Source organism: Corvus moneduloides, chromosome 7 (assembly GCF_009650955.1).
Source record: "Corvus moneduloides isolate bCorMon1 chromosome 7, bCorMon1.pri, whole genome shotgun sequence".
NCBI lineage: Eukaryota > Metazoa > Chordata > Aves > Passeriformes > Corvidae > Corvus > Corvus moneduloides.
Window position 1 is genome coordinate 15128203 of NC_045482.1, and position 15845 is coordinate 15144047.

Here is a 15845-nt window from a genome sequence, read left to right on the forward strand (position 1 = left end):
AATATAACTTCTCATACTTTTAATGCATTAATGATTTAAAAAATAATCTAAATTGAATTACTCTTTTGTTCCTTATGGGCAAAATAATTTAAACCCCTTTAAAATGGTCTAATCTGCTGATAATTAATGTTTTTTGCAGTAACTGAATATGAAGGACATGCTCTCTCAGTACTTAAAGAATGTGAACTGCAGGCATTTGATGGGTAAGTAGGTTAGTGACTATGAATGTTAGTAAACCTCATCATGTTATTTTTGTTTGTATTCCAATCAAAATTATGCTAGTGGGTATTTAATGAGTTACTCTGTTTCTCATATATATGAAACCTGGGAAAGTCAGTTCTGTTAAATGCTTTGGTATTTATTAATTACCGACAATAGAAATGTATCTTGGATTCATAAATAATGGTAAATAAAGAGTAACAGTAGATAAAAAAATAAAGCTTTCCGAAATATGCTTCATGAAAGTTTCAGTCTCTGTAAGAATACTAAGACAAAGAAGAAAAAGCCTGGATTGTATCTTCTTTCACAAATATCTTCTACACTGAGTCATATTTGAATTGTTTCATCTTTGATCTTTGGGTAGAGTCACTGGGAACTTCTTCCCCTGTAAGGCTTCTCTCCAGTAGTCACACCTAAGGGCGAACAGGAGCAGAAGAAGCTGGAAGAATATAACCCTTAGTATGATGCCAGGATTTCTGAGGTGAAAAGGCCCCTGTCCTGTCTGGAGCAGCACTTCTGTGCCTCCTTTGGGCGCTGTGTGTGGTGGTAGGAGGCGAGTTGGTTCGTGTGCAGTTTGTGCACACAGACCTTGCACGCCTTGCCCAGGCTGGGAGGCAGCTGCAGGTGGGTTAGGTGTGGACTGAAGGCCATGCCAGGGTGCATTAATCTGCCGCTCTAATCAGCACCTGCTCGTCAAGTGGTGCCTGTTTCAGACTGGCAGAAACCTAATTGAAGTGAAAATGGAGAAATGGCAAGACAACTGTTTTTTTTAAAATTCACTGCAGTATGTAAGCAACATAGCAACATGCAATTTCTGAGCTTGATTTTCTCTCTAGGAGAGTTATGGTTCCTTCCATGTTAACAGCATATGAAGTAAACTTAAGCTTATGATTTGCAGTAGTAAACTGGAAGTTTATATCTCAGTGCTTTCTGAAAGCAGCGCTCCTATGTGTTAATTCTTTTTCAAAGCTGTTTGTTTGTAGTTATAATTTCTTTTCTCTGATTTCCCCAGCTACCATTCTGTCTTGAAGGACCATAGGCAGATGTTTTATATACTCTACCTTTTTTGCTATCCACTCTTTTTTAGGGACACTGAAAATTTAGGCACTTTGTCAATTTTGCTTTTTCCCCCTGATTTATGGCTGAGCTTTGGTGACAAATAGAGAGACTGCATTTGTGATGCTGCTATCTCAGCTGGGTTTTCCCATTGTACAGTGACAGAAATAGGCAGTGTCCATGCATATTTCTTTCCTAGTTAGGAGCCTAAAATATTAAGGATATTTAGAGTAGCCCAGGTTAGTCAGTCCTTAGTGAATAGTTGATTAAGAAAGTTGCATCTGATGGTTAAATGTTTCTTCCTCTCAAAAACCTTTTTCAAGGTCTAAGTAAAATTTGTTTGCTCAAGACTTTCTACTCCTTATGCATAGCAGGTTCTCACTGATTAGCATTGGAATCCCAGGTGCCTGATGGTACCTTTATTTCCAGCCAAAAAGGCAACTCTTGATGATTAATGGTAAAATAATAAAAGTCAAATTTAGCAGCATTTTCATGTTATTCCTGGGACTCTTCATCTACACAGCTCTCCAAAATCAGAGGAAAATATATCTGTTTTCAAAAGTTTTAATAGCCAGAAGACAATCCACACAAGTCCTTCTGGGTATTCAATTTATCAGACTTCAAAGATTACTGGTTTTGCTACTGTGACAGAAAATTTTAAGCCTGGGAATAAACAAAAAATGAGTCAAAATACAGGCGATGACTCCTGATTGCGAGCAGGAAGAAAATGTTCTTCAAACTTCTGTATTCTATTCTTCAAACTACATATTGTATTTTTTATTTAATGTGGCAGTGTTTAGCTAGATAGAAGAAACATTCCTAAAAATTAGAGATGGAAAATCATCTTGCAAATAGTAATAGGAACTGAAGAAAATATTGAAGATGAGGTAAACGATTTTAAACATTTAAACTCATAAAATGAGTTTTTTCTTATAAAGATCTGACCAGCTTTACCTGGTTGAATTATTGGACATGGTTTCCCAACTGCATTCAGAGATAAAACAAAATAATATAATTTAAGTGAATGCCTCCTAAAGTAACTCTGACACTTCTGTCATAAGTGCTTGGAATGTATTATTACTATTCTTATTATTAAAATATGCTTCCTAATTTGGAGAATCTCTGTAATATGTACTTAAATAAACAAAAACAAGATAAAAAATGGTTTGCTGTAACAGAGCTTTTACAGACAAATGCATTCTTCTCTGTAGCCACAGCAGGTGGGAGTTTAATTATGTGCTCCAGAAGCAGTGATTAAGTACCTTTGTGCAAAGGATTGCTGGCACTAGGATTTTATACCTTGCTAAATCCCTCAACTGCCTGCATAGTGTGTGAAAATAGCTGTTTTCAAGTGTTTTTTTATTTTATTGTAATATTTGGTGAGTTGTTATTATAAGGGCAATTAAAAGGCATTGGAATGTTTGTATGGGTCAGGATTGAAAGATGTAAAGAGCTTTTCCACTGAGGCACTTAAACGTGTTTGTTTCTTCTACCTGATCAGTTTATGTGCATTTCATGTGATAAGAAAAACTTGGTAAGTTAATATATTAACTTAGATGTAAGTTAAATATATTTACTCCTACTCAGACTGAAAGCAGAAATAAGAATGCTTAAGGAACATTCAGGTAACATTCACTGATCTGGGAGCGAAGCCCAAGCTTGTTAAAGAAAGAATGTTTTTTAGCTTTTTGAAGATTCATTATGTATATGGTGTGGGGTTCAGCTATGAAAGAGTTTGTTTTGAAGTGTTTGGCATTTTTGTTTTGTAATAGGGTAGTTTGTGTTGGTGGAGATGGATCTGTCAGCGAAGTTGCTCATGGGTTACTACTTAGAGCCCAGATAGATGCTGGGAAAGACACAGACTATGTATCAAAGCCTGTCAGAGCACCGGTTCCTCTTGGAGTAATACCAGCAGGTGAGAATGAAAGGTACTGTTATGTTTTGTTAGTCATCTGTTTTAAGTGCCTCTGGCATGTTCTGCAGTTTTGGCTACTAAAGGCAGTTCTTGATGCTAAAGCTTCAGTTATGTAAGGGAGCTATCGAATAAATGTCTTAAATTAGTGATTTATATTGATTACAAATTACTTGATTTTAAATTGTAATGATAATTTTTAGTAATGGCACAGATGAGCTCTTTGCCTGAAGGAAGAAGCTGAGAAGGAATAAAACTAAAATAATTTTCATCTGATCCATACAAAGATCGAATTTCACCCTTATTTCCTGACAGAAATTATACCAAACGAAAGCTTTGTTTTCTAGATTTTCCTTTCTTGCATCTCCAGTTTTCTTGGCAGAATTCTTAGTTGGATTCATGCTTAGGGTCTATTTTAAAATGGTGTCCCAGAAATACACTGTGTGCATTATATTAAAAAAAAAAAATTGCACACAAAGCTGCTTTCTCTCTTTAGTTTTACAGACGTGGAAATCTATTTCTCTTGAAAAGTCTGCTCTTTTTATTAACTTGTGTCTTGTGGTGTGATTTTGTTTGTATTGGGGGATTTGTGTGTCCCGTCTTCTCACAGTTTTTGTATTTGCCCTTCTTGGAGTGTAACTTTGCCCAGCAGGAAGGCTTCAGCAAGAACTGTTGTGGTTTAACCAGCAGCCAAGCCCCACGCAGCCGTTCGCTCATTCCCCCACCAGTGGCATCGGGGAGAGAATCAGAAGGGTAAATGCTGGAAAACTGTTGGGTTGAGATAAAGACAATTTAATAGGAAAAGAAAAAGCTGTGTGCACCAGCAATGCAAACCAAGGAATTCATTCCCTGCTTCCCTTGGAGAGACAGGTGTTCAGCCATCTCCAGGAGAGCAGGGCCCCATCACATGTAACAGTGGCTTGGGAAGACAAATGCCATCCCTTCAAATGTCCCACCCTTCCCCTATTTCATATACTGAGCATGATGTCATACGGTCTGGAATATCCCTTTGGTCAGTTGGGATCACCTGTCCTGGCTGTGTCTCCTCCCACCCTCCCACGCACCTCCAATTTCCTCACTAGCGTGGCAGTACAAAAAGCAGAAAAGGCCTTGGCTCTGTGTAAGCTCTGCTCAGCAATGAAAAAACATCTCCTTGTTATCAACCCTGTATTCAGCACAAATCCAAAACACAGCTCCATATTAGCCACTGGGAAGAAAGTTAAACCTACCCCAGCCAAAACCAGCACAAATCAGTACAGCCAGGGTTGATTCTGGACTAGGATATGAATCACTTCTCTTGAAAAGAAGAGAGGTACTTTTGCATGAACACTACTCTCTGGTGTGGATGTTTGCTAAGACTACTTGGCATAGTTTCTCAGATGCTTTTAACTAGTAAGGAAAAAATTCCTACAGCCAGTAAAACAGCAAATCACTGTTTTTAGTTTCTACTAAAAAAAAGGAACACATCACTTTGAACTGAGCAAGCAGATTTTTAAATGCTTTGACCTGGTTTGCACATATAAAAAGAGTATTAGTTGCTTGTAAAAGAGCAAGATTACATTAGGTTTTTTCTCAGGTTAAAAAACCCTTGGTAAAGAGAGCAGTCTCAAAGACATGAGGGTAATTAATGAATTTGAGTACATAAGTTGGGCTATCACTTACCAGCTCAGTCACTCTGAATATCTCAGTTCATTGAATCTCACCTCATTGAATCTGTTGTGTGGAGGTCACTGTGCCTCATCACTGGTGCTTACTCTCCTCAGTTTAAGACAAATGCATCATGGTCAGAAAGCACTTGTATACCCAAAAGAATTCTGTACAGCTTCTTACACAGAATGGCATAGATTTTGTAAAAGAGGATGAGAACAATTTATAAAATGATATTGTGAGGAATTCCTAATAAGTTCTTAAAAATAATCTATTGTTTGTTCGATTTCCATATTGCTGATATTCCATGAGGTAGTCAGTTAGGAAACAGGTAGGTATGATACTTGTTCTCATGAGGATGCAACTCTGGTCAGTTAACTTCTTTCCCCCACCAGAAATCCATTGTACAAAATTATTATGATTTTCCAGCCAAGTAGAAACAGCAACTGTATTACAGGGTAGTATTATGTGAGTGGCTTAAAATCTGGTTTTAGCCTCTATAATAAGTAGTTAAGACAGCATTTTGAACTTTCAATCATCTTGATGTGAAGGAGATGCTCTTGAAACAATTTACCTCCTGAAGAGAGAGGTCCAGAGGGGAGTATGTTTTTACTGAAATACTCTACTGAGCTGCCTTATTATGGTCCAAATCAAATGGATGAGATGTGGGGAAGCCTGCAGTTGTACTGCTGGCCATTAGCAAGAGTGTTTGTTGCTATGGGAACTACTGCTAAGAAACTGTACGGAGGGGGAAACAGAGAAAGGGGAGGGGGAACTGGAAGGACATTAAAAAAGCTATCCAGTTGTTACAGAACAAGGGACAATCTATATCTGATGCCTGTGAACCTTTTGGTCCAAAGTGGTTCATTTAAATAAATTCATGATTCCCAATTAATTCAGAAAATAAAATGTTACTGAGGGACTGTTAATTTCCATGATATTTCAGGCAAAGAACCAAAATGTTGGTGCAGTTTTCATCAGAATTTTAGCTATGCTTGACTAGGAAGTCATTACATCACATTTATCTGTTTGGATGGGGGAGACATTAACAGCCTTATGAATATTCATGCCGTCTGGTTAATTAAGTTAATTGTACTGCAGAAGTGCTTGCACTTCCAAGGACAGTTTTTTTCTCTACAATTTCTGTTTGGTACCTACATCAGTCATGCTTTACATGACCTGCAGATACTCTGTCCTTACTGAGACGCTTTTGCACTTTTGGTGGGAAGGAGGTGGTAGGAAGTTGTTTGCAACATCAGGAAAATAGATTGATATTTTGAACAGAATTACATTTTTGGAGTAATAAAATCTTCTTTGTTTCTGTAAAAACATAGATGATAGAGATGCTGGAATTGTATGGATGAAACCTTTTCACATTAAATTGAGTAGCTGGAGTGAGAACTAAAAATGTGACTTACTAATGTGTGAGGGGTGCAAGTCATGGGCATCAAAGGTTTTTAGTCTCTGAAGTAATATGATAGTGTTCAGGGGAACAATTGTTATTAGTAAATGATATCTTGAGCTTGCATAGGGAGAAAAAAGATTAGTTGGGAGTATGAATAAGGGCATTAAAACCATTATTATTGAATCACTATTTAAATCAGAAAAGCTTGTATTATAATTTTTGTATAACTTTTATAGTTTTTGCTTTGTTTATAGGCTGCATGTTTTGGGTTTGCATGTTTGTTTTGGTTTGGGTTATTTTGTCTGGCATCCTGCTTGTATAGGACTTAGTTAATGAGGCACATTATTCAGTCATTATTGGGACCAAAAATGGTGGTAGGCATGTACCAAGTGGGGTTTTTAGAGAATATGATGGTGCTTGCTCCCACAAAACTGTGCTTGGTCTAGTTCTTCAATTTGTGGAAGGGTGGATGTGGTACTTACGTTTTAGAGCACAGAACTTGTTTTGTCTTCCTTGGAGTAGTGAAAAGGTGGGATTTTGCCTTGTTTACTTCTGCAAATGTTAATGAGCTCCAAAGATTTAAGAGAAGGATGCAATTACTTGTGTTCATCCTGTTTAGTAGGAATGTGATTTAAGTCTCATTAGAGTCAGTTTGAAGATTGGTACCGACTTCAGCTGTGGTCATTTGGTATCTTGCTGCCATCTGCATTGATAAATTACTCCTAAATGACGATTGCAGCTTAAACTCATACCAAGCTTGATCTTCCAAACTGTGTTCCACCTTGTGCTCTTTTATTAGTTTGATCTTTAGTGAGAAGTGAAATATTTTTTTCAGAATAACAACTTCCCTGTTTCAACATACAGGAAGTAAGTGTGATTTGCCTGACTTGTAACGATCTGCTGCTTATGTGTGTGATTTCCTTTGTTTTGGAGAGATACCTGTAACAGTTGATAAGAGCTGTATAATTTTGATTGAAGGAAATATTTGAGTATTTTTGAGTTACATCTTCAGCTACCTTCACTGGCAAAGCAGAACTAGTTGGATCTGGAAGCTAAATCCCTGAAGTCATTCAAACATGAAATAGTGTTGGGCATATACTTGTATTCTGTGAAGAATTGCTTTTTAGGGCAACTGTGGGGGTTTTTGTAGTTTTTGGGTATCTGTTTCCTAAATAGATGTACCTCACTTCCTTCATATAGCAGAAACTCAGAGCTCCTCTCTCTGATGTTATGGCAGTTTTCCACGAAGTCCTGAATTACTTTCAGAGGTTAAGGTGCTCTAAGGACTTTACTGGTGATCTGTGGGATTCCCAGTTATACTACAATTTTTTATTTAGAGAAATTATTGAAAAAAAATCAGCAATACATTCCTGAATAAGAATGACATGATGCCTTTAGAGCTTTGTAATTACATACATCAGTCTTTGCAGTATTTTTTTTCTACCACCTGCATGACATCAAAGATAGCCGAATTTGGGGATAAACAAAATTTTTCAATCTGGTATGTGATGCTTTAAAAGTGCTTATTTAAATATTGAGTGCCTGTCGTTTGAAATGTGGTAGTCTTTCCCTTTCCTCTCCTTTACCCTACTTTAGAAAGACAAGCAATTCTTCCATAAAACTTAGGGCAAATTTAACATCCAGAATTGTCTGTTGCTGCTGTAGCATTTTAAATAATTCGAAAGAAAATAATTTGGAAATCTGTGTGAGCTCATTTTCATATGGGAATGTTAGGTTCTAAACTGTTCTTTTGTAATTTTTGTTCTTTTAATTAAACTATTGTTGAATTATTCATCCCGTATGAGTGATATGAAGAAGTCAGTATTCTGCCTGCTTGGTGGCAGGCCCTACTTCTTTATTTTCTGGAGGTGAGTTCTTTTGTTCTGCTGCTTGGCAAAGTAATGACAGAAATGAGAAAAATAAGTTTGAAATTTTTTAAAACTATACCCATTTAGGAAATACACGACTGTTCCTTTTTCATGATTTAAAAAATAAATTTATGTTTAAAAGTCAGCTGATGCACAGTATTTTATGTCCTAGGCATTAAAGCAGAAGGGCAAAATTTACATATATATATCTCCATGTTTCTTACCCAGGTAAAGTGCCTTGACATGTCAATCACCACCAGTCACGGGCCTTCAGAACTCTGCTTCTTTCTTTTGCAAACTGACAGCTGGTTTTCCACTCTCTCTTTCAACTCTGTGCTGACACTGCTGGGTTTTGACTTTTCCTTCTATTTGCCACCTGAATTACTCACTCCCTTGTTTCAAAATCTCTCCTCTCCTCTCCCAGTGTCCAGGCAGTGACAATACAAGTGCTATGGATGAGTTTGGATGCACTGAATGCAAGTCACCTCTGTCAGATGTCACATCCTGCCTTCTCTGTCTTTCAGTCATTGATTTCTTATTTGTGCAGCTGATGTGCAGTAATTAATTTTATTCACTATTGCTTCTAAGAATCTACAAAGCAGCCTGCAAGAAGCACAGCAGCTGTCTTTGACTAGATCTAGTACCATTTGGCTTGGAAAATGTACAGTTTTACACTGTCATGGGTATTATTTTACCAACTTAAAAATATTCCCTTAATACATCTTATTAGATAATCTTCTAGTTCCTTAGTACAGCGCTTAGGTATATAAGAGGTGATTGTTAAGGAGATGGTTTAAAAAAACCCAAAAAGGCAAATTTTGGAAAAGTTTGTTTTTCCCGCCGCTTTTGTTTTTTATGACTCTTATGAATGAATTTGCAGAGAAGATTTTATAGACCTCTGGAAGTTTCAAAGGTTGTAATTTAACACTATTCAGCATTTCTGCTGCTAACAAGACGATTTATGGGAAGCTTTATTTTTTTGAAAATGCAGTAATTAAAAATACTGTATATATTTGTTGTTGTTACTCTGCATTTCTCATGTTTTTACAGCAGGTTGTGTTCACTTTTACAGGTACTACAAATATTTTGGCCCACACACTCTATGGTATTAAACATGCAGTGACTGCAACATTGCACATTGTAATGGGTAAATATTTTTACATTCATTACCAGATTTCAAATAATAAAGCAGCATTTAGAAGTTTGTCATAACCAGTTGCTCAGTAAAGGCATAGCACTATGCTCTGTCAGTGTAAACTATACTGTAAGGCTTTTAAACCCAAATGATTCTATCCTGGTTTTATTTCTTTTAAATACTAACAGTTTCTAGAAGAAAGCTTTATTCTTAGAAAAAAATGTATCTCTTGCCACTGGGTCTGCACAATAAATGGGTTTTGAATGTGAAAATGTAATTGTGCTAGAAAGGAGAACTAGGTTGCTAGTGAAAAACTTATATTTGTTTCTTAGGAAATAGCAAATACTTAGGCAATGTTAATATTACTCTCAAAGCAGTCTTTCTTTAGGACTTTTTAAATTAAAAAAAAAAAAGAGAGAAATGGGGAAGGTCCATCTTGAGTATCTCTTTTCTTGGTCTTGCAGTCTGCAGTGGAAGAGCCTTTGCTCTGTTTCTCAAGTAGTAATACAAAACCCTTTACAGGCAAAATCCAAACCTGTCTCTCTTTAAAAAATCAGAAGCACTGAATCTAATGGAAAATGCCCAGGGTTTATAACAGAAATAATGTATATCCTATATTGAAAAGAATTATATGTTTGTATTTTATAACTGTAAACATGAATATATTTAAAACCTATATTTAAGAGTTCCCATAAGTCCTCCAGTACAATGTTCAGTCATTACATATATTTGGTGAAATGGTTGCAGAGATTTATGCAAATATTAGTGATATTACATTTTCTTTGATACTAGTTGTTGAAAATGTGCATAAAGAGTCAGACCCCTTGCAGCCTTATGGAGTAGCTGAATGTTTTACCATAACTTTAACGTTTTCAAGTACCTGAAATGACTACTTTCATAAAATCTTAATTTTATGCAGATTGATTCTAGTTTCAGTTAGTAAAACTTGATTTCCTAGAGAGACAAGAGTCTGGAGGGTTTTTTCCCCCAGCTAAAGTAGATGAAAAAGAAATGCTATGTTGTATGTCATTTGAAATAGAGATGTCCTTTTTATTTTCTGTCCTCTCTATGAAATTGTAGGACACATTCAAGCAGTAGATGTGTGTACTTTCAGCACTCCAAGCAAGCTGCTGCGCTTTGGGTTCTCGGCCATGTTTGGGTTTGGGGCGAGGACTTTGGCTTTGGCTGAGAAGCACCGCTGGATGCCCTCCAGTCAGAGGAAGGACTTTGCTTTTATCAAAACACTGGCAGATCTCAAGTATGCCAAGAGATGCTATGTTTTTCTAGTATTTCTCATTTTCTTAAGGAAAGTGCAATAATTAATGTGATAAAGAGATAGCAGTAGCTTATCTTAATTGCAGACAGTTAACTCAGATGTGATGTGGATCCCTCTTACAAGTTAAAGACAAGAGAAATTCTGTACATTCAGAATCTCCCTAAAAACATCTTAACTTCGATAAAAGTCTGTCTAGCAGTCAGAATATTGGTTTACATCATAGTAAATATCAATACTTTTCTAGGCCAGAGGAATGTGAATTATCATTTCTACCTCTACAAATTCTGCAGGAAGACTGTCAGGAGAAGGACAGGTAAGTAAAACTGAGTCAAGCAATTCCAAAGCTACAAAAAAGTGTCTTTGAAGAATAAAATTTGAAAAATAAAATAAAATAAGATTCTTTACTTTGTTCAAATTTAATCAACAGGTGATATAATTTTAAAATATTTATTTTGACAACTGCAAACTTGTACACGTTGTAAAGTGTTTCCTGTGGACTGTTGTAGAGGATTTTGTTACCAGGTAGTCTTCCACTCAGTATTATTGATTTGTTCAGGTCCACTAATATCTTGCTTTTTTCCTAAATTATGTGTTGCTTAAATGTGCAAAAAATGACTTTAATTTTTTTACCTACATGTTTCCACCATTTTAGAAAGAAGAAAGAGAAAACGAAAAAAGGTGAGTTTCTGCTTTTAGGATTTTTTAAAAGTGAACCATGGCCAGTTAACTGGAGTAATATAAAATTACTCTGTTATATTTAGGTAGCAAGGATCAATGGCAGAAAATTCAGGGTCACTTCCTGAATGTGAGCATTATGGCAATCCCTTGTCTGTGTTCAATGGCACCAAGAGGCTTGGCACCTAATACGAGGTCAGTATGGGTTTAGAGAATTAGTCATGTCTATAAATTCTGACATCTTACCTTAAGACCTTGGCTTTTCTGAGAATATGAGCCTATGTTTAGGTAGTCCAGTCCCTCTGGGCTGGGGGAGGGAGCAGAGACTGCAGCAGACTCGATAATCCCAGGAATTGTAATCAGTTTTTGGATCAGGCAAATAAGGTCAAGCAGTCTAACTAGAATTATGAGTGGATAATTGCTGTGATTAAATTAGTTGGCAAGTCTGACTTAAGTAGTAGTCATCGAGCAGTCATCTGTCATAGGATTTGGCTTTATGGGGAAACTTCACCCTTGGACTTTATTTTATTTTTTCAAATATAAAAGTGGCCTTTGTCTTCTGCTCTACAGCCAGCAAAAATAAAATACAAGTCTTTCTCATGTTATTAAGGACTAAAAGTCACACTTATCTTTTTTTATTGTTATTTTTTTCTTTTGTTTTCCTCTGAACTTGAGAAATGCAGCTTCTACATGCACGGTTTGGGGAAAAAAAGGACTATGTAATGTGGTTGTTGACATTGACTCATTTTGCCTTTAGCTCCTTGTTGAGAGCCTTCTTTGTGGTGACCACAAGAGGTCTTAGGTGATAAATATATGTACTTGTTGTATCCAGTTGGCAATTAAGCAGAATAGCAAGCACAAACTTTGTAGTTGTATGCAAAATACAAAATGCTCCCTCAAAGAAGAATGCAGAGACTTGTGTGTGTGCATGAATGCGCACCAAAAACCCCCAACACTCAGGGAAGTTTATGGAATGAGTCTCTTTTGTTTCATTAGATTGTCACTAGGTAAAATTAGAGAAGAATTTGATGAGGTATTTTTCTTCAAAATTACTGGCTTCTCTTGTAGAATTTGACTTCGTGGATACAATGTAGAACCAAATTATTTATGATTAAACTCTTAATGAGAAGTTTTCTTTGCTACCAGGGTCCCGCTAATCTCATACTCCTCAAGATAGTGCTCTGATGCTGTCCTGTCTTGGGAACATTGTTCTGCATTTAGTGTTTTTATATTCCAGTCAGTTGGAAAATTCTGATGAGAATTTTGGCTTTGTTTTCTCTTTCCATCTGTTCTGCCCCATTTCTCAGTGACAGGGAATTTTGTGACAACTCCATGCAACTATCGCAGGTGTGAATGAGCCGTTTCTCTCCCGGTGTAGCTGCTCAGTGGATCTCCCTATTTTTTTTAGTATAAGAACACCCTTGGTTCTTTCATCTCTTTTAAAAGATAATCTTAAAGTGTGGTCAGCTAGTAGTGTAGGAAGGGTAGACTCCTCAAACAGGAGCTTCCTTTGTCATAGTGAATTGACTGTAAGTCTTTTCAATATGGGAAACAAAAATGTTGCACTGATTGTTAGAGATTCGGGACCCACTATGGAAGGAACTCATCTAGGTTTCTTCTCTCTCTTGTTTCTCCAAGAGGTTTCTGCCATATGAAGACATTTGAAGTAGGATGCAAGCTTTGGCTGCTGCCTGCAACACAAGTTACACTGGTCTAAATTTGCAGAAGCATGTCCAGATACATTTAACTGTCTGTACTATGGGAGCCCTGTGGGATGTGTTTTTCACAGCATAGGTGTTGTGCTTCACTGCAGATGGGGCTTCCTTCAGAATTAATGAGAATTCTTTGTCATTCCTGAAGATGAAAGGCCCTAGTGCTGAATGCCTAATAGTCTGCTGTGCCCTTTCATTGAAACAAATAAGATAAGGAGGCAACTTTTTAAATGTCACCATCACTCTTTTCTGAATCAGCAAAGTACTGCTGTGCCAGGTGACTTGCTCAATGTTTATGTAACAATTATCCTCCCAGACAGTGCTGTTATCATAGTCTGAGAACATTCCTGATGCAGCTGCTCAGTAGCTATCTGAACTATTACTACCAGTGCTGGTAGGCTGGAGGTAATTTTTTTAAACACTCTTGAGATGTTTTCCAAACATATATGCTGAATAAGTAAATAAATATATGTATGCATATATGTGCAGGAGACAGGAAATAGACCATCTCTCTCCAGAAGGCAGTCTCAGCAGGGATTGCCATGTTCACCAGATACTCTTGTTGAACACTGATTTGTCTCTATAACTCAAATGGGACTTAGGCATGGTTGCATGGATGTTCCAGTTGTTAGCTTCTGTGTCCAGGTACTTTCCATTAAGGAATGTGGGAATTGACGCTGGCTCACTGTCTGACCCCAATTCTCAAAGATGCTAAAATACCCATGGTGACCAGATACTGAGAACCACTGAGCATCTGCACTGTGGGGGCTCTTCTTGTTTAATCTCCAGTACACGACTGTTTTATCTCACACAAAATTCTTAGTCCTTAACTTTCATTTTGTTCTGTGAAATGTATAAATAGAACTGTACGAAGAACTGCTAAGAGAGCCTGAGCAGTGGCACAGTTGAAGATGGCACCCTTTGTTAGGGCAGCGTGGGTGTTGGTGGAGGGGGTGGGCAACCCATCTGCACTGGGTCTGTGCTGGGGGGGCTTCCATGCACCATGGCAATGTCTTCTGGGTACAGCTCTGCCTCACAGCACTTCTGGTAGTTGTTATACTTTGCTGCAGAGAAGAGTAAAAATAGAAATTTGTGATCCCTGATGTTTAAAAGCCATCTGTTAAGTAGAAAAGCAAAGTTTTCTTGGATTATATGTATTGTGTTCAAGAAATGATGGATATTGATAAAGGACTACAGTTTATTATTACAGTGTATGTTATAAATATATCAATGCTAAATTACTTCATTGGATAATTTATATTGATCCATGGAGTGGGGGTCAGCAAAAGGATTTGAAATACCATTGAGACTATTCTATTAATTTACTCTTGTAGGCTTTTAGAAGTTTTTCTTTCTAATCTAGGCTATTGAAGAGCCTGTTATACTTCCAAATTAATGAATTATCTCTTTGGTTTGCTTTTCAGGTTGAATAATGGGAGCATGGCTCTTATTGTTGTACAAAATACTTCTCGAACAGAGTTTATAAAGCATCTGAAAAGATACACCAGTGTAGAAAATCAGGTACCGTTAATTTCTTTCTGGTGATTATAAAAAGAACAGTTAATCGTGAAAGTAGACAAGCTGCAAGAGTTAATGTTAGCATCCTCATAAGGAGACTTAGCTTCCTGTCAGAATACATTAGCCCCTTTTTATCTGATTTTTTTTTTCTTTTTTTAAATCACTAGACTAATACAGATTAGCCTATTTCAGTCCATCTGTTGTGGTTTAAATTGTGTTTGTGTTGTACCATAGTTTTATGGGTGTAAAGCCCTTTCACCACAATAAGGAAACGCATGCTGGCTGAATTTTGTGTAGTACAGAGATCAAGAATGCGCAACTGGGGCAGCATCATGTAACTTTTGTCAGAAATTGGTAAAGTTGCTAATTTCAGCAGGTCACAGCATGCTGTGCTGGTGGCAGTAGGTTGTGAGCATTGATTTTTAGCAGGGATGCATTCCATCTAGTTATGAATGTTTGCAGAACTGCTTTTCTAAACTGTAGTCATTATTCTGTCTTGGAAGAGAAAAATGAAGCATTCAAACACAGACCTTATTGCTGTCTAAAGACCCACTGCATGGCCCAAGGACACTGGTATTCATTCAAATGTTCTGGGATTGTGTGAAATCATTTTATCAGGAAGGTTTGGGTTTGAATTCATCTCCAGTCAGGGAGTTTGGGGGAGAGATGGGTGACAATTCCAGGTGACAGCACTAATGGCTGAATTGAGGAAATCGTTTAAACTTTCCAGTTATGCTTTTGGAAGAAGGCCTTGCTTTTCTGTCTGCCTTTGTAGTTACAAATCAGACAAGGAGATGTGGGCTGTCCTTTAAGCTTAAGACAACCATTTACTAGAATTCTAAGTAGCCTGGTTTTGGACAAGATTACTGGTAACGATGAACAGAGCACAGGAAAAAATCTGCTTGGACTTTCACATATTTGATATGTGCAAAATATACCCCCTTACCTGCAGATTGATCGAGTCCAATCTGGGAATACAAATGGAACACTACCGTTTTTTTTCTGAGGCACTATTTAGGAAAAAACACCACGTTAGTCTGTAAATGCTAGCTGGAATATATAATGGCTCATGTGGTCAAAGCTTGAGTTTAATGTTCCCACTTAGAACAAAAAAAAAAAAGCCAGTTTTTAAATTTCAAGTAACCCGTTTTGTTCTAAGCTGCCACCTATATCTTTCATCTTCATTTAATGTCTATCTGTGTTTGGTTTAGTTCAATTTTCCCTTTGTTGAGACCTACACAGTTCAAGAAGTAAAAGTACAACCAAGGCTTAAAAGTGGACCTGATGCCAAGGAAAATACGCGTCTGAATGCTGCCTCTGCAGAAGGAAATTACCCTTGGAATATAGATGGAGACTTAATGAAAGAAGCATCAGAAGTTCACATTCGGTAAGGTCAAATATCCCATTTAAGGACCATATACC

General features: G+C 37.1%; 1 protein-coding gene across 3 annotated transcripts in view; it reads left to right on the forward strand.

Moving 5' to 3' along the window:
• Positions 1-15845, forward strand: part of CERKL (ceramide kinase like) — a 52384-nt gene that overhangs the window by 34000 nt on the left and 2539 nt on the right. For all 3 annotated transcript variants that reach the window (XM_032114200.1, XM_032114201.1, XM_032114202.1), the window contains exons 4-12: positions 140-203; positions 3048-3190; positions 9180-9254; positions 10323-10500; positions 10763-10831; positions 11171-11196; positions 11280-11388; positions 14330-14426; positions 15635-15810. In XM_032114200.1, the coding sequence (XP_031970091.1) occupies positions 140-203; positions 3048-3190; positions 9180-9254; positions 10323-10500; positions 10763-10831; positions 11171-11196; positions 11280-11388; positions 14330-14426; positions 15635-15810 (937 nt within the window). The remainder of the gene's footprint in view (positions 1-139; positions 204-3047; positions 3191-9179; positions 9255-10322; positions 10501-10762; positions 10832-11170; positions 11197-11279; positions 11389-14329; positions 14427-15634; positions 15811-15845) is intronic.